This window comes from Mytilus californianus, unplaced genomic scaffold, assembly GCF_021869535.1.
Source record: "Mytilus californianus isolate M0D057914Y unplaced genomic scaffold, xbMytCali1.0.p SCAF_6, whole genome shotgun sequence".
NCBI lineage: Eukaryota > Metazoa > Mollusca > Bivalvia > Mytilida > Mytilidae > Mytilus > Mytilus californianus.
Genome location: NW_026262712.1, coordinates 104,795,357 through 104,821,696, shown reverse-complemented (window position 1 = coordinate 104,821,696; position 26,340 = coordinate 104,795,357). Strand labels below are relative to the sequence as shown.

The following is a 26,340-nucleotide window of genomic DNA, read 5'->3' as shown; positions in this document are numbered from 1 at the left end:
ATTCAATTAAGAATAAAAGGGCAAAAGGTAACAAATAATAATCCAAGCCAAAAAATATGACAGATTTGTCGTATAACTAAGAACTTGATCGGATATTGACATCTATCGAACATATGACTGATTTCATGATGGAATATTCTTTGTTAATTATTTTTATATTGTTTCCTATTGTTAAACAAATTTAGGCTTTATTAATGAATATTTAAATATTTCAAGTCCGTTATTTATGTTTGATATTTTCGGTAATGCCTCGAAATTAAATACACGCGAATTTGTCGGCAATACCGAATTCGCGAAAAAAAAAGTACATACTAAGTATACAGTATTTGCCTTTGATGAAAATGATTGTGTCGATTAGCATTATTTATGTAAGTGTTTGATATAACGATTGAGAGGTAATAAGCACGATTTGAGTATTAATAATTTACACCGTGATAGCATGATGAATATTTAGAATGAAAAATAAAACATTCGTATTTAATTTACCGTACGAAATCCTTACGACAGAATAGAAAATAAGGAAGTCATTTATTTTTTTTTTAAGTTCCGACCATTCTTAGCCATGTTTAACATGGGACATTACAATGAAATTTAAAATACTTTTTGTTTCTATTTTGATACCGCACTATTAGTATTATTCTTTTTTCCAATCACCGAACAGACATCTTCGCTATCTTAGGTTTACAATTCGATTCTCTCCTCTACCCCCACTGCAGATTAAGACAAAATTTGTGTATTCAGGTGTAATACCACCAAGTCATAGTACGTCACATCCGGTTGCATACGAAAAAGAGTCGAAAAGAAATATTCCCTTGACTTTAATCCTACATTTCATTGCAGTAAAACATTTCTGAATCATAAACATATATATTGGGTGTTTCAAAGCACCATTTTTTTTTATTTGGTGTTTCTATAGAATATTTTGGAAACTTGAGGTTACATGGTTATTAAAACTTGTACACAGGGAAAAAGGGGTGTAAATTTGATTGGTTAACTTCCAGTGATGTTTTTTGTCTTATATGCAATGAAATGTTATGTGAAATTTTGTCTATAGTACTAAACAGGATAAAACTTTACTCATGCCAAGTATTTCTTTATTTGAAAAGTGCAAATTTAACAAAGACTTATTGGGAAAAATCAATGGTGGTATTACACCTTCATAGTTGTACCATCGAGCGACATATAGAAGTCAAGCCCACTACGACTACATCATTCGTGACAAATGACACGTGACACTTGTACTATCTTTAGTTCGAATGTGAAAAAATGGATGTCATCACTTTTTACAAAGTTCGTAAAGCATAAACTGCATATGTATATACGTTGCCATTCCGAACATAAGCAAGAACTTCAATTAGTTGATTGGGAAATTTCAAAGTGTCACTATATAATGTCATATGTTTTGGGGGTAATGAATCGAGGCACAATCTGCACGTGGTAACTGTTTATTTACAATTTCTACATGTATACATTATCACAATTAAGGCAATTTTTGATTGGACGCAGCCAGATGCCACTACTCCAATGTCAATCATCACCACGTGCCAGATCGTACCCTTGGCTTGTGAAGATGATAAACAGATCACTGAACACTTTAAGATATTGCAGAGTAAAACCTTAAATGCGTACATAAGATTGTAAGGTTTTCTGCTGAAAATATTCATTGCATTATCTCTACTTATACTACCATCCTTTTATTGTCTCATTGGATAAACCCAATAGTTACCTATACTGAAATATAATCAGAGGCTGCTTTTTAATGTTCGGAAAATGTTTTGAAATAGGTATACAATTTAGTGCAGGAAAGTCGATAGTTAGTCACGCAAATTTCTCATTATTCTTTGCCTGAAGAAAAACGACATTTAATAGCAATGTAATTTACTGTTATATACAGCACTCATTTTCATTTTTTAAAACGAAAAAAAAAGAGGAAAAGGTAAGTAATACAATAATATTTTACTAAAGTTTGAAAATTAGTTAAATTGAAACCATATTTAAGGCTTCTCTTTATCAAAACTCACCTTCGATCTCGTGATGGAAGTTAAACATAGACAATATAAGGCAATAATTACAATTGAACATAATTATTTATTTTAGAAAAAAGAACAAAACAAGAAGTATCAAAGGGATTTAGATTATAAGGGTCGTAGTAATTATTTGTATTTGATTTAATTTGTAGAATGAATATGTTTTTGTCATGTTTGACGTTTGTCCTAGCAACTGTTATACTGGTTGTTGAAAATCATGAATGTAAAGACTTTGTCCTTTCGGCATCAGACCAGTCTCTGATAGATATGATGAAACATTACTTGCATACGTCAAGACGAGATGATTGTCCCCAGCCAGGCAAAACATCCAATACAGGTTTTTATATTTTGTGCCAAATTTAAAGTTTGTTGCGGTGTTATTAAATCGAATTTGTAATCGATTAAAGGTAAACAAAGATTAAAAAGCAATGGTCAATGTAAAATGAGAGAACAAACATGTTGATTTTCTAAAAATAATCCTTGTTAATTCACCATGTTTGTAATTAAGGAAATAATTTACTTTCAGTGATCTTTATACAATCTTTAAAGAGTATGTCGTGTTAGAAATAGTTACTAGTATATCATCAAACAAAACATTAGAGAAGGTACGACTCGTAATTTATAATAACGTTGGTATACTAAAGAAACAGCATTGCATGATACCTAAAAGGAAATAGTGTCGGATATTTTTTACAAAGTTTAAATAACATCACGTATTGTGTTTTTCATATGGTCGTTATCATTTTTTTTTTCGAAGGAGTGACTTATGTACGTTGGGGAAACACAACTTGTCCAACAGGAGTTGAATTAGTATATAAAGGTATGAGCAAATATTCCTTGTACAAGCTCAAATTTTATTTATATGGTTCTGCATATTCTAATAAGCTAATTAATGTATAATTAGATTATTTGAAACGAAACTATTTTCTTCGTTTATTAATGGATACTTGTCATGAAACATACTGAATTATGATATAGATTAAATTGAATAATTCTTTACTGATATTGAGTACTTTTAACATTAGATACCAGTATAAAAGTTTGTTGGTGTTTCAGGACAAGTCGGTGGGAATGAACACCAAAATAAAGGCGGTGGTGTAAACTATTTATGTCTCCCAAATGATCCCGAAAATGGACAACACCAACCATATAGCAATGACCAGGTTTATGGAGGTGAATATCAACTTAATTCATCGATGAAGCCATCAGGATGGTCAGTGAGTAATGACAACAAGGAAGTGCCATGTGCTGTATGTTTCAAAAAACGGAAATCAGTTATCCTTATGATACCAGGTATATACATTAATCAGATTCCTACACAGGTGAACACTATTTGCTTCTTTACAATAAAACATTTTGAAACATTTTTAACCTTACGCAAAATAAAGTCTGAGCAAAACAATTTCTGTATATTAAATGACCTACAAATTAAGTTCCATTAATTGTACAGAATAAAAATACACCTGAAATCATGTAGTAACTAAAACAGTTAAAACATAAAAAAAATATGTACTAATATTTAAACTAATTAAACGAAAAGGAAATGGTCAAACTATGGCCTACATAACACAAAAGTTTAAAAGCACGTACTTATTATTAAGACTGTATACAATACATCATTTTCTATAAACAAATTGTGTGTAAGCAATGTTCCCATATGTCATCGGGTTGAAGTCAATTTGCGCAAATTTTATATCGCTTTATGAATCTTATTCGCTTAACTTACCATTTTATTAAAAGTTGTTTTCTGAGTAACATTCATTTGATTAAAATTTGTTTAATGATCCCTACGATCTATTAATGATCTTTAATCGGACTTTCCTATTTCATTTGTTTTAATTTTTCTAGTCAAAAGAAAATCAGCAAGTTTCCTTTCAAATATTGGGGTCATGAGAAATAACTGCAATTCAAATAACGTTGTCTCAAAAACAATGTATTTGAAGTAACTGTAATGTAATAACAACAGAATATTCTGACATTGCCCTTAACAGACTTTTATGATATATGGTTGACATAACAGTAAAGAATTAAATGTGAAACACTTCGTGATGCTCAGTCTTTAGTTTTATATGTTGTGTTTGTGTTTTGTATATAGTTTTGTCTTTTTTTCAAAATTTATAATATTCTAGGTCGGAAGACTTGCTATAAAGGATGGACATCAGAATACCATGGATATCTTATGAGTGATCATACAGGACATAATAAAAAGGACTACGCATGTGTGGACATCAATGCAGAACCGTTAGACAATAAGAAAGGAAATGAAAACGGAGCTTTGTTTTATCCTCTTCGAACCAAATGTGGCAGTTTAAGATGTCCTCCGTATACCAATGAAGCAGATGTTCTTTGTGTAGTGTGTACAAAATGAAATCATTAAAAATGAACATATTTTCTCAATGATGTGTTTTTCCTTTATCAATGCCGTTATCTAAGTATATTCTGATTTTCTTTGTTGTGATAAGTGTGGTCAATGAATGGAAGTTCATATTTAGTATTGCGCTGCCTTCAGTAAATACAAATATCATATATTTTACTAGTCACGATTTCGAGAGCCACATTATTAGTAATTTTGGTTTAATCACGGGTGTGCAGAATTTTACACCGATGTCGAAAATGCATACATCCTGAAGCGCAACCGAAGGGTGTATGCATTTTTTAAACCGGTGTAAAATGCCGTACACCCCTTACTACCCCAAGATAACGAATTTATTTTTATGAAGCGTTTCTTTACTCATTCGTATACATGGGTGTAGATTTGAAAAATACTTATGAAAAACTTCCACATCCCATATGTGACCACCGATGTTGCTGCGTATTGTCAAGTATAACTTTTTAATTTTTCTTTATAGTTTGGAATTTTGGAGAAGAAAAAACATTTTTGGGGACTTTTACATTAAAGTTATTATTTTATTATTTTTTTCAAAAATTTTATTTTTAGAAATTTTTCGAAAATTTTTATTGACCGGGCTGATATCTCCAATCCAAATAAGAAGATAGGCGTGATCAAAGGTAGATGGCAGCTATGTCCATTTCGTGGCATGTGGCTTAACAACAATTCCATATGCTTCCACTGTTCTGACATTCATGAAAAATTGAATGATTACTTTATTCTGGTAAGTTTAAGGCAATTTCATTGAACAAAATGTGAATTCATGGCGACCAATAGAATGTTATTACCGTCCCGCTGTCCCTGCCCAATATACAATATACGGACCCAGTAATAAAGATAGATAAAAGGAGCAATGTATGTGATGAAAATGATACACATTTACGTTAATAAACACATGAAACGATACCAATCTAGCAATTTAGCCGCATATGACCACGCAAATTTATTTATACTGTCTACTAGTCCTACCTGTTCATGAAAAAGCTACATGGTACTCGGTAAATATTTATAATTTTGCCTCATGCAGGATAGCTGAGACTATTATAATAAAAATCTATTATAAAAGACCGTTGAATAAATAATAAAGGTCCGAATTCAAAGTTCGCCATTTCAAAATTGTAAGCTTGCATGCAGATTTTATAAATATATGCAGATTTAAACAAACAAACAGTTTTATCAGCGTGGTACTAGACACATTATTAATGCTGTACTTTCAGGGGTTATTTGTAGCCTTTCAGTGAATATGGTAAAATGTCAAAACAACTTTAGAAATCTTACATCGGGAATGACTTAATTTGCCAATATCACTTGTGTATTTTAAATGCAAAAGTCAAGATAAAAAAAACGAAAACACAACATCACAAACACTTGTTCAAAAGATATGTCCTATTTGTCTATATAAACAAAGAAATATAAAAATAATGATAAAAACTACAAAACTTCAAAATGGATTGGAAATATAATTTATTAAATTATCAAAGTAAAGTTTTATCTGCTTTCTTTCATGTTAAAATAACATGTACAGTTAAACAAAACAATTTAAAAACTCTAAAGCTGCGTGCTATTTTTTAACATACATTTTTTTTTAATGTGTGAAATTCTTCCTAGCTTTAATCATGATACATATATGGCAGATACATTATCTTTCACGATGATTCACAATTGGTCATTTTGTCCTACGCTTTTTATACTATTTAGATTTGACTACCGTTTTAAAATATTGACGATTTATGTGAAATAAAAATATGTAAAATAAAACAATACATTCAAGAATGTTAAACAGTATAATAAGAAGACTACTAATATGATAGCTGTACTCAAAATTCAATGAATAACTTCCAAAATGACATATTTGTCTCACCATTTGACGAATGCAACGTTGTCGACCTTGGTAATTACATGCAGTAAAAAACTATATGTAAATATATAACCTGATCATGCTGATCTTATTTGTAATTGTCAGTATTGTTTCTATCGGTAAAAGGTCAAAATGATACTATTGACGCAATCAATCTGTACACCGCTGAAAAAGACAAAATCATAGTTTAAAGACAAAGAACCAAAATATATACTACAGTACTTTAAACACTACACAGAAAACTAATAGCGCATGACCAAAACAAATCTCACTTAAACCGGAGGAGTGAACTCAGTCTGGTCCGGTAGAGTAAGCTTTTTCTTTCCATCGTGTAAAATCACATGTTACAATCGAGGAAAAATACGGGATTGCAGTTCTATGATGGAACATATCCATTGACATCTGTGTTGAGGATATTCATAAATGCATACACAATTCAGATTGACTTTTTCGTTCTCCTTGGGTTGAAAAAAGAGCGGGAAACGAGCAAATATCTTATTATTAAATTTCTGTCTCTAAACAGTTATTTCAGCAAACAATAATAGTTTGCGCTATTTTTTGTTTTAATCTAGGAAAGTGAAGTTTCCTCCTGAGAGCAACATTGAATTAACAAAACTATCTTTATTTTAGCGATCCATCAACAGTTTGTGCTTTTCTATCAGTGGGTCTTAACACTGTATGTATAAAATAAATTGCACCTAAATAAAAAACTTCTCTAAGGAACTGATGAAGAAGAGGGTTGCTGCTTTTATTGCAGTCATTGAAAAAATGGTTCTAAATGGTAAAATCAAAAGCCTCTCATCTAAAGTGTGAGTTATAGAAAGCAATTACATTGCTATTAACGTAAACACAATACCGACTTCTTCTCCTTGTTTGTAACATGCCTGAATTAATCATATGATTTTAACTTGCTTTGAGGAACTAAACACAAACCACCAGAAAAGCAAGAACTGCATTCCAATCTGGAACATCTGATCATGAGTAAATCCAAATTATTCAAGGGGTTTGTGTTTGTTCAATCTTTAGTTTTCTGTGTCCGGCTTGTAATTTGTCTATTGTATTTCTGATAGTCAGTTTTTCTTTTTTCGTCTTGTTATCTTCACATGTTTATGAATCGATCTAGTACATCAAATACTTGTTACCCATTATAACATAAATAATATTTATATAACACTAATTGTAGTCAATGTGCAGTGGTGTTAACGAATGTCAAAACTGTGTTGAATACGTTTTATGGACATGTAGTGTAAGAAGAAGACGAAATTCATAATCTTTGTTGTGTATTCCGATTATTTGATTTGTAAAGATGTTCAATTGATATTTGCTTAATTTTAAAGTACCTTCCTTGGTTCTTAAATATGTGACAATACCCACAAGATATTGAAACATTGAAATACAATATCGAATAGTTTGTTTCAACAATCAACTGAAATATAAAAAAAAATTATAACTGGCGATTTTTTTTTTTAGTTTTACAGAAAGTAAAATTTGGAATTCCACCCTCGTTACATATATCTTAATATTATAAACAACAAAAGTATAAAAAGTTTCCTATCGTTTTCATATGCTTTGAAGTAGTCATCAAGAGTATTTTTTGACGACTTCGTAATTGTCAACGATTTCTGACGTTCTTACAAAATGTGTTAAAGAAAAAATGGGATGGCTAAGTATTGTTCATTTAAGAAGATAATAATGAACTTCCTTTATCAGTCTTATTTTCCCTTGGATCATAATTTTGTTAAAAGTAAAACATATTTTCCGTGTCCGCCAAATGTAAATTTAACAGATATTATTAAAGAAATGTCATCAACATCAAATTATTCAAATGACAGAAACCACAAACTTGTTACAACTATCTACGAGGTGCCTTACCTCAGACAAGCACATGAACATTCCATTATATTTTATCAAAAGCTTTTTTAACATTTGATATAGTGATTTCATTTATTTTGTTATATGGTGTAAACTCTTTAAAATAAATGGCCATTATCAAATATGAAGACTATGACATCCAAAAACTGTATAGGGTTTTGGTTTTTTTAGTTATAAGTTTGTATATTTTATGTTGAACACTAGCTTTGACAATCAACATAGTTTTACACGATAAACACTGACGTAATTAATAGCGGAAGACCCATAACAAGGTGATATCTTTAAATATGGTTGTCGCGGGAAATAACTGCTAGCAGTCTGTTGTTTTTTTATGTATTATTGTCATTTTGTTTATTTTCTTTTGTTTCCTATTCTGACATCGGACTCGGACTTCTCTTAAACTGAGTTTTACTGTGCGTTCTATTGTACGTTTGTTTTTCTACATTGGCTAAAGGTATAGGGGGAGGGTTGAGATCTCAAAAACATGTTTAACCCCGCCGCATTTTTGCGCCTGTCCCAAGTCAGGAGCCTCTGGCCTTTGTTAGTCTTGTATCATTTTTAATTTTAGTTTCTTGTGTATAATTTGGAGTTTAGTATGACGTCCATTATCACTGAACTAGTATACATATTTGGTTAGGGGCCAGCTGAAGGACGCCTCCGGGTGCGGGAGTTTCTCGCTGCAATGAAGACCCATTGTTGTCTGCTCTATGGTCGGGTTGTTGTCTCTTTGACACATTCCCCATTTCCATTCTCAATTTTATCATTGTTTGAATTTCAACTTAACACAAAAAAATATTTCCTTGATGGTTCGGAAATATTCTCTATATACAGTATGAGTTTTTTCTCATTGTTGAAGGCTGTACAGTTGCCTATAATTGCTTACACCCACTCCTTTGAACTCGTACAGATAATTGTCTCATTGACAATCATACAATATCTCCTTGTTTTATATCTATCATCATTTCTAATTTTTGTATATTTATGGAAGTTTGCATCCATCTTCTATGCCTCGCTGTCCTCCACTGACAAAATGTAAAGTAAGATCTATCTTCAAATCATAAAACATTTCAATTCAATGAAACCAAGCAATTGCTTTGCTTTAATTATAAGTAACACAAACGCAAAATTTAGGTCGAAACTTATACATTTTACAGTTTAAGGACTCTTAATTGGTGTAAACAATTCTTCTGCGACGAAAAGGGGGAGGGTGACATCGTTCACAACTTAACAATATATATTGTATAACTCGCTTGTAATTAATATAAATTATGGCTTATGATTAACTTGAACTAGTTCTACATATTTTTAATTTATCAAATGCAGTAGATCGCAATTAAAGTTATTAGAAGGCAGAAGCAAACGGAGAAACATATACATGTATTATTGTATTGATTGTTTATTGTTTTAGGAAAAAACATGATACATGTACTTCTTGGAATGTTATTGATAAATACATGAAATATAATATTTGATATAATTTGTAAAATAAACACGAATTTTTCTAATCACCGACACCTGGTACTATTTAATTTTGAAAACTGAAAATTTTACATTAATGTTACTAGTATACATAAGTTATGAGGATGATTTTTTTAATATTCTTAGGGATTTAAAACAGGAGACATGTATCCATATTTTTTGTTTTGTCTTATCCTTATTGAATTTTTCGTTATTGCTTTATTCCAATCATCATGTATTTTATTCTTTGCCATGAACTTTTCTCTTAAACACCTGGCCTTCAACGGTTTCTAACCTTTCTCTCAAATACCTGGCTTTCATCGGGTTTTAACCGTTTTCTCATATACCTGGCCTTCAACGGGCTATAACCTTTCTCTCAAATACCTGGCCGTCAACGGGTTCTAACCTTTATCTCAAATACCTGGCCTTTAACGGGTCCTAAATTAAAGGAGTCATGTCGTATATTAGCTTTTAGAAGTTAGTTTTAATCTCTTTAATATCTGTTTATGAATCTTTAATTTTAAAGAGTAAATTATCACGTTCCTATGTATACATTTGTTATTTTGACTTTCAATATCTCACATATTTAAACCATTTCCAAATTATTCGATGAATTTATTTCTTCATTTTACGAATTTGGATTTTTAATGATGTTTTGATTTGTAAAACAAATGAAATTAACAAAATAAAAAAGACGCCTCGTTTCTAATGAATATTGATATTCAGAGCACCATGTGATATACTGATACGAAGGTCAAAAAGATGATGAGGTATAAAACAATAAATAACCTATGTTTTTCTTTATATAAACATCTGGATTGTCACAGAAGACATACCTTTGTAAGTATTTGCAGGTACTGGAAAAAATATCCTATCAACTGTTGTTTCGTTGTGCTCTGTCGATTCTCATCCTGGTAGACTTTTCGTCCCCGATGGTATCGCCAGCCCAGTAGTCAACATTCCTTGCAGACATGCGATATCTGTCATGTCGTAACTTCTTTTCAAATTATTCTGTTTTCTTATAAAGAAAACCTTTATGTTTTTCTTACCACAAAACACTTAGGAAAATGTAGCCAAACTTTCTAGATTTTTAAAATTCTCTTCATATGGATTTGATTTAAGCTAGAAAAAACAAACTCTTCTGATTCGAGCGCCACTAATGATATGAAAAGGAAACGTTTTTTTCTGGCAATCTCAATTATACGCATGGTATATTTGATGTAGTTATATTATCAATGTATACGTAAAACAAAATACCTTCATCTTAGATGGGTATTGTTTTAACTCTTACAGGAAACATGAAATATTGTAAGACAATCAATCGAAAAGTAAAAAATCGACAAGCTACGAGAGAAAGAGAGAGAGAGAGAGAGAGAGAGAGAGAGAGAGAGAGAGAGAGAGAGAGAGAGACAGAGAGAGAGAGAGAGAGAGTAATTCAACGTTATGATACACACATTGTGTTGTACGATCTATAAAATTTTTACACAAGCACATGTATAAAGACAAGAAGATGTAATACGATTGCACGTTCTACTATGAACTGGTAAATTATCCGCATGAATTTCAGATTTATTATAACCTATTTAAATGACATTGATACAATATTTAAAAAAAAATGTTATGTAAATGATTAGTCTAATTTATCTTCATCAAATGATAAATCTTATTTGCCTAACTTATGAATGTGTTTCAGACTATGTATACAAGTTATTTCATTAACCATTATTTTATTACTGTTTTCTTTAAAAAAAGAAGAAGGACTTGCATAAATATAACAGAGAAAAATAAAACATTCGCATCATGTATATAAATCAAAAGATATACAAGTAATATACTGACATACAGATAGTCTCATGTGATTAAAAAGTCGTTTAAACCTTCAAGTAAAAAAATACTGCAATCATTTCATATTCTTAGATATATAAGAAGATGTGGTATGAGTGCCAATGAGACAACTCTCCATCCAAGTCACAATTTGTAAAACTTGTAAAAAGTAAACCATTATAGATTAAAATACGTCCTTCTTGTCTGGTTATGATTATGAGTATTTAGATAAGTGAGTCGTCCATGAAGGATTGTGCCGCATGCCAATAGCAGTTAATTCTTTTGTTTAATGCTTTTTTTATTAAAATTGTTGAAGGTTCATTGTAGCTTGTAAATGGTAATGCTGGAATATTGTAACATAGGAATGAGAAGTTGTTTACAACTTATGTCCAATTCATCAAATACATCAACTTTAACATTATGTCTTGAATCAGAGTTATCACTCGTAACAAAAACAGCGGTGTGACCTTTTCCTTTAAATTTTACAGTCATAAGACTTTATCCGTCCCCAAATTTAATGTTTACATAAAGTGAAGTGCAGATCACTTTAGAAAGAGAAGCTCTACCTGGTCTTCATGTATGTTACGGACGAACAGATAGTCATATGAAATGTACATCTTTTCACTCGTAAGGTACCGTAGAGTTGGTTGCCATTTCAGAGTCTCATTGGACAGGATCAAACCTCTGACTTAAACAGGAAATTGCTTTCCAACGAATATGGCAATTCCTTATCAAGTTATATGATTGTCATCACAAACTGATTGACCGTAAAAGGTTCCCCGTGTTCCGAAAGATAAGATTCTTTCCCGTCTTCCTTGGGAATGGTTTTCACGAGAAATACGCCAGGTGTCTTGTAAGAAGCGAGAACTGCTTAGCCTTCCGGCTCACATGAGTTCATCGAAGTTTAGCTAGATCCGTGTTCATCATATATTTTAGTTTATAGTTTTCTATGTAAAATTGTTATTCTTGATTTCGGTTAGGTTTTCTACTCTTTTCTATTTTTCTATACGAACCTAAACATATTTTACATTTCATTTCTGACCATTCATTAGTTTTGAAGGTATTTAGACTACTTAAAACCAACCGTAGGTTTTGTGTGCCGACTTAAAGTCCGGGTAATTTAGAGCTCTCTGCTTTTGTTTTGTGGGGGCAGGGTCCCTAACTGAAGTGTAAATAATATCGTAACTCGGAATCTCTGTTTCATGTGTTGCATTGTGTGATAAGATCCTTATTTAGAAAGCCACAAAAAATAGCCAACTATTTTAATCTGAATCTGAAGCTGAATATACACGAATTGCCTTTATAATGTGTATATATCGTTTTTTGTTTGTTGGCCGTACAACGTAAGGTCGAGGCAATTCAATGGATTTATTCAAATTTTGGTCAGCTAGAGCATCTCTTTGCTCGGGAGTACTTGCATCCATAGTTACTAATTGTTGGAAGTCAGGTCCAGCTACGACAGTTGGTTGTTGAACAGCTAGATCAGTTACGGCAGCTGGATGGTTACTAGTATGTCCCGGATGAATCTCATCAGATAACAAAGCATAAACAATGTAACGTTTATCGTTTTCGGTAGTCTTGTTTAATTTTAAACGTTTTCGCCATCTCCTTCACCTGTCAAAACTCATCCTTATAGCTTTGAACAAATAAATCAATTTGATTGAATAAATGAATAAAGTTGAAACTACCAATACAGAAACTGAAGGAAAGAAAAACAAAACATTGAATTAGACTGATAAAAACATGCGTAAGTATTTGTAAGTATATTTTTTCATTATAACTACTGACGCGTCGACCTTTTAACATCAAGTAACATACACATTCAAAACAACTTTAGAATTGTTTTAAGTATATTACGTAACAAACAGTTTATTTTTTGGTTATTATATATCTTTTCTGTTGAAGTTGTCATGGGTTCGCCAAATGTAGTTAACAATCTACATGTACTTCGTAACTGTTTTAAAAGGATTTCAGGAAGGATTTTTGTTTTGTTTTTTCCGGATATGAGCCAGTGTTTGATTTCACACGCTCAATTATCTTTTCCCATGAACATCGATTTGTTTTGTGTGCTTGTGGAATCACAGGCACTTATTTTACCCAACAAAACACTTTTCTTCTCTTTATTAGAATGGTGCTGGAAAAAAACCCATATTTTCAAAATATTTCAAAGGGAATTCATTTGAAAATAAATGAAATGAAATACGTTTGAAAATAAATATAAAAAATATAAGAAAAAAACACCCATCCCCGATTGAAAAGAAGCAAGTTGAACTTGTAGGTGTAGATGAGTCTTAAAAAAGAATTGCAGTTTTAAATTCTGCAAAAAAAAAGAAGAAGGAAACCTAACCCTGATCCACTAATGTAAAAACAAATGGTTTGGGCATGCCGATTTTATGAAAATAATTGTTTATAGATTTCGTATTGAGTGAGAATTGGATGTCGATTCATATCAACTCGAGTTATTTGATTTCAATATAGTAAAAACGAGCCTTATCTTTTAATATTTTATTTAAATAACGAGAGTTGAAATCAAGCGATATCCAATTCTCACGAGTTATTAAACTTAGTTCTCTGATGGTCAACACTCTCATTGTATTAACTTTAAAAAATCCGAGAATTGTTGATCTAGTCTTTTGCACACACTTGTATGACGTCATTTGTCCTGTTGCAGCGTCAAACTTTAACATCAGACATTTTAAAATCTCTTGTACTCTTCAAAATCTAATAAAAACAGGCGAAAAGTGGAAGTGTTTTGTTTATTAAAGAAGAAATCACATATGTCCGTTGCCATGGACGACATGTGCATCGTCTAAACCTTTGAAAGTCATCAATGACCTAACGAATAGCCAATAGATACGTAATATCGTCTCATGATGCTGGATAAGCCAATCAAATAACACTGCACAGAGTGTAATACAAAAAAAATATCTCTCCATGCAAGAAATAGATAACAGGCCACACCAATAAGAAAATGGAATCTTACCAACACTAGCATCGTTAGCGTCTGCCATGTTGATGAACACAATTCACGTGTACTGTCAAATCAAAATCTAGAAAGGAGTGCTCGACATAATAAAAAAAGATGGAAATGTGAGAATTTCATTAAATGTGCTGACAAAATTAAATAAATCTTTGAATTCATACAATCTTTGTTTTCTGTTATTTTTCTATTATATATATATTGATATATTTGTTTTTATTGTTCTGTTATAATATTTTGTATTTATTCATTTCAGATTCAAATGGATGATGATAAAAAAGAAATAATTGTCAGCATTTTGCCAGTCTTGACTAGATTTCCACCTGATATAGCAGCTTACTTGCAGTAGCTACTCCAATTTTACAAGCAGTGATTCGACCTCCATAATACATTATTCTATAGTAGTCACATAATTTCTAACGGACAGATAGAAATTTAGGACGATGTTTACTGAGGCTCATAGATGTTATTTTCATCTTGTTACAAGAGAAACCCCAGAAATCCTGCTGAACTTAACGAAGTCCGAGAACAAGGCACAAAAAAGGGATTCCGGATGAAATTACCGACTATCTCATAAAATACAGTTAAGTTGTACATAATTAAGCTGATATCAAACCCTTCTCATCACAGCATTTCTTTTATATTTAATGTGTTGCAATAATTTGTAGAGACATGTGCACCCTTGTCAATAGACAGAAAACATTGTTTAATTAAAGATCTACTACAAGAATACAGATTTTGTTTCATTTCACCAATTGCATCAAGGAAGCTAGTTTGCATAGATCAACTTTTAAAAGATGAATTAAAATATTTGAAGCCTTCACTCCACAAAATGACGGTAAATTCAAAATAAACATGACCAATACAATTTCTGGATATGCGCCGCTACATGTAATTGACTGAGATTGCATATATATTGAAGCATAACTGATCATTCCCTTTCATCGAAGGTAAGACAAATTTGACGAACATTTTTCTTGTACATTGAGTGTTGTAGAATTTGAAAAATATCTACAAACAGGAAGTAGATGCACAGCAGATTTAAACATGATTACACACTAGAACTCATTACTTTCAAACTGCAAAGTCTATAATTAGTGTTGTAAAATTTCGAACTTTCTGCAAACAGGAAGTGACCGCACAGCAGATGTAAAATGAACAACTCATCGTTATCAAGCTGCAGACAAAATACAAAAATAATTCCCGTTGTGTGTATTTAAGACACATTTTATTTTGGGTATCTTTCTTATAATCCATCGTTGTCTACACAAGAAATGCTTTTACCAAGTCAGGAATATGACAGTTGTCTTCCGTTAGTTTGATGTGTTTAAGTTGTGTTTTTTCTATTCACTGAAATACACATGTATGTAACATAATAAAATATCTACTGGAGTTGTCAGTTTTATAATTTGAATTCAGGTATTTGGCATAGCTTTGCTATTAACTTAGCAAAGAATGACTCTCCGTTATTGATAAATTCCCCGGGGTATCTTCCGCATTTTTTCAACATCAACCATTTTGCTTTACACATGCATTTTACCAACTCGGAATTGCAATGTTGCCTGGTGTTAAAGCTGTTACCAATCCGTATCGATTTTCGTTTTCATATTTTCTAAAGAGTGTGACTAAATGAGGTCTCAAATTTTAAATTCTTAATATTTCTTTGAAATAGCATAAAAGCTTTAATGCTGTTCTGAGTATTTCTGTTTTTAGAATTAATCCTTTTCATTAATGCTTCTTTCCAACCAGAGAGCGCTGTAAGATCTAAATGCAGCTGAAATAACAAAAACACCCATAATGACCGGCTTTGGCATGTTAATTGTTTTGTTGATGCTGGCATCACATTGATAATCTTCAAGTGAGTTTGTGGAAGCAGAAATCCTTAATTGAACTGATGTTGGTATTCCAATTGAGGAAGCATTCAAACTTCCGGATGTTTGAATCCCAAATTGTAAAGATGTTTGCCTTAACATTGACGACATTAAACTATCAACTCCGTTTGATATTGTATATGCAAGTGGGTCATGTGTCAGTTAAAGGGTTTATCATTTTTATTTCATAGACTACATAGACATGCCATGTCATAATTAGTACAAAACATCTTTGATAAAATGAAGTTTCTCCAGATGATTATTGTTTTCTCTTGTACAGCATAAGATAACTTAACGCCAGTTAGGATGAAACTACTTGTTTAATATAGATTTAGTCTAACACATGTGTACAACGATGTTTGGTTAACAATGGAGTACGAAGACAGAGAGAGCGAGCTACAACACAGATAACAGTTCTGGACAATATAGTCTATTATGGCGTTACCAGTTTTTCTTTCTTTTTTCATTTTGCTAATTAAAGTTATTTTTTAGACTGTGCATACATGTTACAACAGCAAACATATTATTAATTGTTGAACAAACACTTTCATAAGGTCGACTGCCCTCAAGTGATATCAGGGTTTATTCTGCACCTTTTATACACTGAAACATCTGACAAATAATACTAGTAGTTCACATCATATTGCTATTCTAACACAAAATATCTTATGATTATGTCAACACTAGTAATATTAATACACAATATTATTTCCGCTTAAATAGTTTAAGAACATAATTATCTTGAAGGAATTTTGGAAGACGGCGTTTCCATGTGGATCGTCGAATTACATCGGTGGTAACTTGATCATTATGTTCGTTTTGTATTTCATTTTCGCCTATTGGTAAGCTCAAGTCATTTTGTTCGTTTTCGACGAGTTCCGGTTCTAACTCCTGTAAATAAAGGCAACAGTAGTATACCGCTGTTCAATAGTCATACATCGATTAAGCGAAAACAAATCCGGGTTACAAACTAAAACCGAGGGAAACACATCAACTATAAGAGGAATACAACGGAACAACAGAAACACTGAACTGCAACAAAAACCAACGCCAACATACATAGAAACGGACTATTTGATAACAACTCCCAATTTCCTGACTTGGTACAGGACATTTTAAGAAAAATTGGTAGGCTGAACCTGGTTTTATGGCTAGTCAAACCTCCTGCTTATATGGCAATGTTAAAAATACCACTGAAATGACAATACTACGTGACAGGAATACAGTATAAACAAACGCAAGAACACTCAGCACAGAGAAATACATTAATAAATAATATAATAGTACATTACAACATGTCAACCACAGAATAACAACGGACACCTCCCATGAATTTACGACAGCACAGGACACCACAAACGAAGTATAAACTGCGCGTCACACGAATGGATCAACGCCACTAAAAGAGACGTATTTTTGTGACGTTTATATTATCACATTACGAGAATATTAAGTTGGGATTGAGTTTGTAATGGTGTTATTTTATGTATTTTCTAACCACGACAAGAATATTAAAAGGGAGTTGTGTTTGTAATAGTGTTATTATTTGTATTTTCTAACCATGTCGGTTTTTCTTCTAAATCAAAATTGCATATAAACAAAATGAGGAACGGATATTGCATAGGAAATGTCAGGAGGTTTTGGAGGGCTAGGTGTTTTCATGGTACTATCGTCCTCATCGGAAGATGCACAATTGCCGTGATTATGAATACGCTGTAGGCTTATAGTGTTCAATAGTGATGGAACTTTGTAAAATCACTCTAACCCTAACCCTAACCCTTCTTACACGGTAGGATGTATTGCGTAACTGAGAACCAACAATTTTCCTTATGTTGCACCAGGAATTGTATATAGAAACAACTGGAAATCGGTCACGAGCACAAGTTTTATTTCGGTCATTATATTAGTAAACCAGATCACCAAACTCTAAATGCGGAGATTCGGGTCGAGCTCCAGAGGGAGCTTTAGAAATTTCGCTGTAACTGTGGTTCGACTTTCGAAACTCATATATATTAAAGCTGAATATGATTCTGATCTGTCAGTGGTATTTGAGAATTGATTACGTTGAGTCCACATTTATCTTGTAGATAACCCGCGGTTTTGAATTCGAGAGTTGAAACAGGCAATAGCCAACGTGAGTGACAGAGGTGATATACATCGTGTATTCGGGTCTTGTCGCAAAATTTCGTCTTCTAACTCTTGAATGTCTTGTCAACTACATGGTTTTTGTCTTTATTTTTGACACGACAAACCTCTGTGGTAATTCTATGTCGACGCAAAAATTCATCGTTGTCAAGGGCTTGAAATCCTGGAGCAGGGTCGGTACGAACGACGGCAAATGGTCCATCGAGTTCAAATCAAAGGCACAATAAAGACTCACGTAAAGTTTCATGGCGGTCGTCTGTGATTACGAGCATTTGTATATGATGTAACATATTCACGTACAACAAAGGATAAGCTGTCGTTCCGCTTCATCATATCTGCAGCCAATGCATTCTGTTTGGATTGATAACCAGGAATTCCTGCTTGTAAACAGAAGTTTTAGAATCCCTTCAAGAATGTCTTTTGTAGAAATATGTCTAACAACGGAATTTTCGGTAAAATGCACAAATGTACAGATTTGACAAGCTGAATCCTCAGTCTGGTGCATTACAACTTGCAAAATCGGACGGAAGTATAGCAGCTCCTGCTACATGTTTTACTGTCACTTGATATGTATATGCCGTTGAAAGAAATGTTGAAACACGTGGGCTTGCTGAAAATCCTCCCCTACACAGCTTCTCGAATGCCTGGACACAGAATTAACTATCGGTGAGTATGCAAGTGTTATGTTTTGATTGTATTATATACGGACTAATGTGCTTAATTGCTGAGGCTATAGACAGTGCTTCGATTTCACATGGCAGCCACTTTAATTGGCGTTTTTGCAGTGTTGTGCTAAAAAATCCAGATACTTGTATTTTATTATCACGTGTTATGTACTTTTGGGTACGATAATCGTTTTTGTAACAGACAAATTTAGACCGCTCTTTTGCAGAGCCTGTAGAATCTTTGTCCAGTTTTGTATTAATTCGAGTTGGGTATTTCCACCGCAATAAAGATCATCAGCTATTTTAACTACAACGCCTTCTTCTACAAGATCATCTAAAACACGGCACATAAGCTCCTCCAGTGCTGTTTCTTAGCCTGGTATGTCCATTGCAGAGCGCACATACACACGTACACCTTTAAAGGGAGTTACAACACCACAGCATTTCATTGAATCACTCGAAAGTGGAATTTGGTAGAACGATTTTGTAAGGTCAGTATCTATTGTGTATTTCCACTGTGCTATTTGACGTTAAGTTGAGTCAACATCTGGCGTGAGTGACGGTTGATGTTTGCTGTATCAACTTATGTCTGCAAAAGCGATAACTAAACGGAAACTACCATTTGGTTTCTTAACTAGAAAAGACCGGTTCACATACTCTACGGATACACTAATATCTTCTGGGCGTTTGAAAACACCAATTGATTCAAGTTCATCGAATTTTTGTTGTAGTTCTACTAGTTGATTACGGAAATATTTCGAAACACAGCCTTTCTGTTGCGGGGATTGGACTTGTCCCATGTTTACTCTTGCTTAAATTGGCCCGGCGGCGCCATTATATCCCTTAAAATATGGAAACAAAAAACATCGTCATACCCATTCAATGTATCCCTGAGTTTTGCTTTTATCTGTAAAGGGTATAAGCCGATATCAGTCCATTCTGTAAAATATTGACCAGTTCAATATTTTACAGAATGAACTGTTAGAGGCTTGTAGCTTACTTAAAACATTGTTTAAATTGTCAATGAAGGTGAAAAAGCAAACAAATACACATTGTTGTTAAAATTTATTTTCATCAAATGTGTGTAAATTGTTTGAAATAAACTTTAATACTATTATCCTACGTGTTGGCCCCTTTAAACATTAGATCAACTTAAACAATAGAAAATAATAAAGTACAGTTGACGGTAAACTACATGTATAGCTACATGTACATGAAGACACAGTTCATGTGTATCATGCTTTTTTTGCGTGCGCTAGGACTACATTATAAATTGTCCGTGAATACCTTCATATGCATTTGGTGAATCAAAATGGATAAAGACGATGAAAGTATATTCTTAATGCAAAATTATTTCCAAAAAGAAGATAGCGATGTCGAAAATATGTAGTGATTGTGTTGTTTATAAACTTTAGATTAAAATCAAATCTGTGTTCAGATATATCCGATTTTAGTGCGGACAACGAGGAGGATTTAGTTATAGCAGCTAATAATCGCAAGTTTTAAATATATTTAAAAATGAAGTCCTTTCCTATGATTACCTTATTCCTTCTCGAGTTTTATTTTTTATTATGCGAATGAGAATAAAAAAATGAAAGACACATGACGCTTGAAGACGATCCAGAAAAAGGTTCAACCATATCGAGTACACCGCAGTCGATTTTATTTCGAATACAACACTTTAAAATATAATAAATAAGCACAAATGAAGATATAACAAGCGTTTTCCGGTTTTTGATAGGGTTCGTGTTGCTCAATGTTTTTGTTAATTACGTATTGCTGTCCTTTATGGTTGTTTTTCATGTTACCAAACTATATTTTTTGTCCCTCCATTTCCCTTTGCAAATAACACTTTCTTTTTTTCTTTCACAACAAACCATTGTAACAGTTGTAAGTGTACATATCCTTGTTTCTGTGCTTATTGTATAATTATTGTATTCAATCAATTTTACTTTTGATATCTAAACTAAAGTGAAGTGTTTGAAACTGTCCACTTATATATTGGAAAGAAACAATTGCAATTCGTTATATATAGCAAAAATACCTTTAATAATAACTCCCTATTTGTCAATCAATTTAATGCAAGAAAGGGTTTTATGTTCAAATTTATATAAAACAATTACAAACTGTCTGAAAACTTATTTAACAAACATATGATTAAATCTACCTACGTTTATTTAATTTGAAGAGACGATCACTACGAACAAAGTGCGAATCGGACACACAACTGATTTCTCTAAACTGCGGTAACATGTTTCGTTTTTCTGTTTCTTATATTCATCGTCGTCGATAAACGAAGTACTGCATTATATTCCTATACAGACAATAATATCCGATTTTGTAAACGAAAAACTTGCAAATCAACGCTGACACCTGGAAATTATAACTACTGTTGTAGCCCCCTAGGTCATGAAGCAAGTTCCGATTTGCACTTTGCACATAGGATGAGGTTTAGGTTGTTAACCAAATTTTTTATTAGCTATTTTGTCCAAGGAACAATAAGTGGCTTGCACATCAACACTTGGTAAAACATCTACTTCAAATGAACGATTTTTTCCTTAATATGAAAATAAAATTATTTTACTTGTGGTCCTCGTGTTGCGGCATGATTTATCAAGCGTTATAAACATTATTTTTTTTTCAATTTCATTTTAGCTGAAATGATGTTAGGAAGAATGACAGCAACACCAGAGAACCATTTTTATATCCAAAGACTGACGAGGATATAAAAAATCTTGTGCATAAGGAAATACTTAAAAGCACCAAAAACAAAACTTACAAAGGGCGCATTGTCAACCAATTTGGTGCTAAAGGAGAAAACTCAAAACATGAGAAAAATGGCCGTGGAATAAGTATTGACGCTAGCAGTGTTAAATTCAATCTAAAAGGTGGTTTTTTTTTCAAGAAACCGTCATGATAAGGGACGAAATTATTGTATTGGAAAGTGACCTTAATAAAAATGTTTTTTTTTTGTAATTGTCATTTGTTCTTTCGTTGTAATTTTTTTTTAAATGACTTGATTTGATGATTTTTTTTTTTTTCGGTCCTTGAACTGTCTTTTACTTGTAAGAATTAATTATGCTACCTTCAGCTGTCCAATATTTTTAAGAAAGAGGAGGGTTATTCTTTAAAATATTGGACAGTTTAAGGTAACATAATAGTTTCTCACAGGTAAGTGATAGTCCAATCACTGAAATAAAGAACGGGTACAACAATAGAATGACGGCACAACAACTTAATATAACAAATTATCTTGGTCAATTTTGACTGATTCTGAATAAAATGTTAATCTTGGGTGATTTATTTTATCATTGGTTTCAGTAAATTTGATAGCATCACTTTTACTGTCTGTATTATATGTCTCTCGTATTTTTCGTTGCGTCTTAAACTATGGAGTTCTTGTGTGAAATTTGGAATACAAATTCTGCCAGCAACGCTTGTAATCAAATTTGGCGGGGGCCACACGTTTGAATCCTTTCCTGCAGGTATTGATGAAATATGTGACTCTTATCCTGGTTCAATGGCGAATATATCAGTTGAGCAAATATCAGATGGTAATTGCATTTCAAGAAAATTGCCTGGTCAAATGATTGTTAATTGAGCTGGAGCACGTAAAACATGTGGCCGACGTATTGTATGTGTTCGGACATGTTTTGAACAGTACCATATGTATAAACAGTATTGTTACCCAGTATTACTTGGTTAACAAGGCGGATAGAAATGTCATTTTTTCCATAAAAGGAATACCAGCTAAGATGTCCACATCCACTAAACCCTCAAAATGTAGTTCTTAGTGTGTACTTCCCCAATGATATTGAGGGGTGAAGATCCATCGGCCTGGTGCGCAGATTGAGAGCTTAATTTTATTTCAATACCCATTCTTTTAGCTGCGGATGCACGTAATATAGTGCCGGTTGCACCACTATCAATATTTAAACGAGTGTTATAATGTGTATGGAACATGTCAAGATACGGAGACTTACAGACTTGAACTGAGAAAAAGTGTCGACTTCTCCGTCTGATGATTCGTCATCTGAAGTATCAAGTATTCCGGCAATTTGTCGGGCTTTTACCATGTATTTCCGATCGCTGTTCGGCAAGAAAGAGCACAGAAAATGGCGGTCTGGTCGGCCTGCTGCTTTACATAACGGACAGTTTTTTACAGAGCGTGGATAAGATAATTTAAGTTTTTCTTCATGAACAAACTTAGATTTCACGGGAAAGCTAGAAGTAGCTGCTCGCATAACTTTTGCATCTTCGGAATTCCTGAGTTCTTCAACTTATTAGTCTAGCGCTTGTGAAACTTCCGGTTTTATCGAAGATAAACTGTTTGACCAGTTTCGGTAGGTCTGTATGTATCAGTCTTAACCATGTTAGGACGACAAAGTTTTCAAGAGAAGGTGTCATTTCTTCACCTTCCTCAATTGCGCCCCTGTGATGCGTTATTTGGGTATCGCGTCGGAGCAGGTTGTCTTCAACAAAAGCCATTATTCGTTGATAAAGGTCTTCTGGGCGTTTGTTCGGTTCAAAATGTATTGCGGCAAAGCCTATAAAATGCGCGCCCGTGGACTGGAAGCCATAATGTAAACGGATGGTTTGCCATATATTTTCAATCAAAGTAGCCTGTTCACTATTGTGTTTCTAGAGATTACGGGGCAATAATTGGCTATTTGACCTAGCATTAATTCTTACATGCTGACCTTTTGTTCACGTGTACGCCTGTTTGTATCTTCCCCATCATTGAAAAAGCCACGGTTGGGAGCGTTCCTAGTTTCTTAATCCATTGTACGCCGTCTCCTAGGAATGGTGCAAAATATGGGTCTAATGATAACGTGTATATTATATTTTGTCTCCAGTTTTCAAATGAATTTACAGTTTCAATTTTAGTAAGGCACCACTGTTCAGGTGCTCTGTGTGTATAAGACATTGTGTTATTTGTTCTTGGTTAATTATACTGCAGTTTAAGTATCACGGTAAATATTAATTTACGGCTGACCTAGACAGGTTTTAGTCAGTCCCTTTCGTTGGTCGCAACAATGTGATGAATAATTAGCCTTTCTTGTAGGCGTAAACTTGAATCGCGCTGCCACCACGCCAGTTAGGATGAAACTACACAAAGGGATTAAGTCATTACTTAACTGCAATTGAATGTTACTTGTTTAATACCGAATTAGTCTAACACATGTGTACAATGATGTTTGGTCGACAATGAGTTACGAACAGAGAGAGAGCGAGCTAAACACAGTTAATAGTTCCGGACAATAGAGCCTATTATGGCGGATGAGTCATGTGAAAGATATACGACGGGGAAGGGGAGATGTGAGGATTTGTTTCAACCACCAGTAGTCAATTTCAATGCAACGGTTGAAGGCGATAAAGATTTTCTACAAATACTACACGAATATCACAGTCACAATGAATATTTATTGTTAAAAAAATTAAGTACGTTTTAAAGATTTGTATGCAAATATTGACTCAAATATAAAAAAGAAGATGTGGTATGATTGCCAATGAGACAACTCTCCACAAGAGACCAAATGACACATAAATTACAACTATAGGTCACCGTACGGCCTTCAACAATGAGCAAATACCATGCCGCACAGTCAGCTATAAAAGGCCCCGAAATGACAATGTTAAACAATTCAAACGAGAAACTAACGGCCTAATTTATGTACAAAAAATGAACGAAAAACAAATATGTAACACATAAACAAACGACAACCACTGAATTACAGGCTCCTGACTAGGGACAGGACAGTTAAACATGTTAGCGGGATCCCAACCCTTCCACTAACCTGGGACAGTGGTGTAACAGTACATCATAAGAACGAACTATAAAAATCAGTTGAAAGAGGCTTAACTTATCAGATGGATAAAAATACAAATACTACAAATACAAGTGGACACGGCCGGGTACTTGTACAAAGATTGCTTGCTAGATTGAATTGTATATATCTGAAGTGCGAGCATGTAATAAACTATGCAAATAAATTAAATTTTGTAATAAATCGTGCAACCGAATTCACATGATTTCTTCATATTTTATTAAAGGTTACGGAGGATAGTATTTTTGCGAAGTGTGTATTGAAGCACTTCATAGTTCCTGAACAGGTTGAATAGTGTATGAAACGGGAAAATACATAGTAAACATTAAAGCTAAATATACATGTATGGTCTTCAGAAAGTGCAATATACCTCACTCTTACGCTAAACTATTGCTTCTTTCCAGAAAACACAGCAATAGTTTCATATAAATATGCACCTGGAATTTAAACGAAATATTATGGGCTGCTGTTATTGGTAAACAAATGAAGCACTTCCATCTATCCTTGTACCTTGTCAGAAGATGAAAGAAAGAAGTTCCCACAATGAAATATGGTCATAATATGCTTGTATATTTGACTTTGAAATATTTTGAAATGCTTACATGTTTATAAGAAAAAGTCAATATCTTGTCACGCAAATACCTCATTATTCTTTGTTTCGAGTATAAAACACAAACCAGCAGTTAACAATACTCATAGACATAACTCATTTGCATCTTAACACAGGGAAGACGAAAAGGTATGTTAACATGTTTTTGATTAATTCTTAACTCTAGTTAAAATAATATATACCTTAACCCATCTGAAATGCAATGAGTATAACTATTTACATACACATCATAAATTGCAGTTCACCATTGACCAAGGTTATGTTTCAGCTAATACAAACCAACAAAAAGACGCAATTTTCTGTAAGATACATCCGGTATATTCATCTCGATGATGATGAACGGTTTTGATACAAACAAAAGTAAACACTTTAACAGTACTTTCAGTACAAAAACAAAAGTCCCCCCCCCCCCCCAAAAAAAAAAAGTTTATAAAAGAGGAAAAAGAAAAAAACAAAAACAAACAAGCCGAAATTGCAGCTTGACTAAGTTGAAAACCAGTAACTTCTTTTCCGAAAATTTCTTGATATTGATAGAGTCTATTGTAAGTCTTTCATTTTAGTTATAAGAATCTTAGCGATTATTTGTGTCTAATTTTATTTGTATATGAATATGTGTTTACTATTAGTCACAATAGTGCCAGCAACTGTTGTTGTAGTTGTCCATAACCATGATTGAAAAGACTATGTCTTGATATTGATAGAGATTATATGCTTTTTATTTTAGTCATAAGAATCGTAGTGATTATTTGTATATAATTTTATTTGTAGATAAAGATGCGTTTACCATTAGGGACAATAGTGTTAGCAACTGTT

The 26,340-nt window shown here is 32.9% G+C and overlaps 1 protein-coding gene across 2 annotated transcripts in view; it reads left to right on the top strand.

Moving 5' to 3' along the window:
- The first annotated feature begins 1,866 nt into the window (after positions 1–1,866).
- Positions 1,867–26,340, top strand: part of LOC127706248 (short-chain collagen C4-like) — a 47,681-nt gene continuing 23,207 nt past the window's right edge. Inside the window, exons 1-5 of one of the 2 annotated variants that reach the window (XM_052210753.1) lie at positions 1,867–1,936; positions 2,180–2,364; positions 2,785–2,847; positions 3,084–3,320; positions 4,157–4,424. In XM_052210753.1, the coding sequence (XP_052066713.1) occupies positions 2,181–2,364; positions 2,785–2,847; positions 3,084–3,320; positions 4,157–4,395 (723 nt within the window). In that variant the 5' untranslated portion in view covers positions 1,867–1,936; position 2,180 and the 3' untranslated portion in view covers positions 4,396–4,424. Of the gene's footprint in view, positions 1,937–2,179; positions 2,365–2,784; positions 2,848–3,083; positions 3,321–4,156; positions 4,425–26,340 lie in introns of those variants that run through there. The other variant, XM_052210754.1, reaches the window with a different exon arrangement.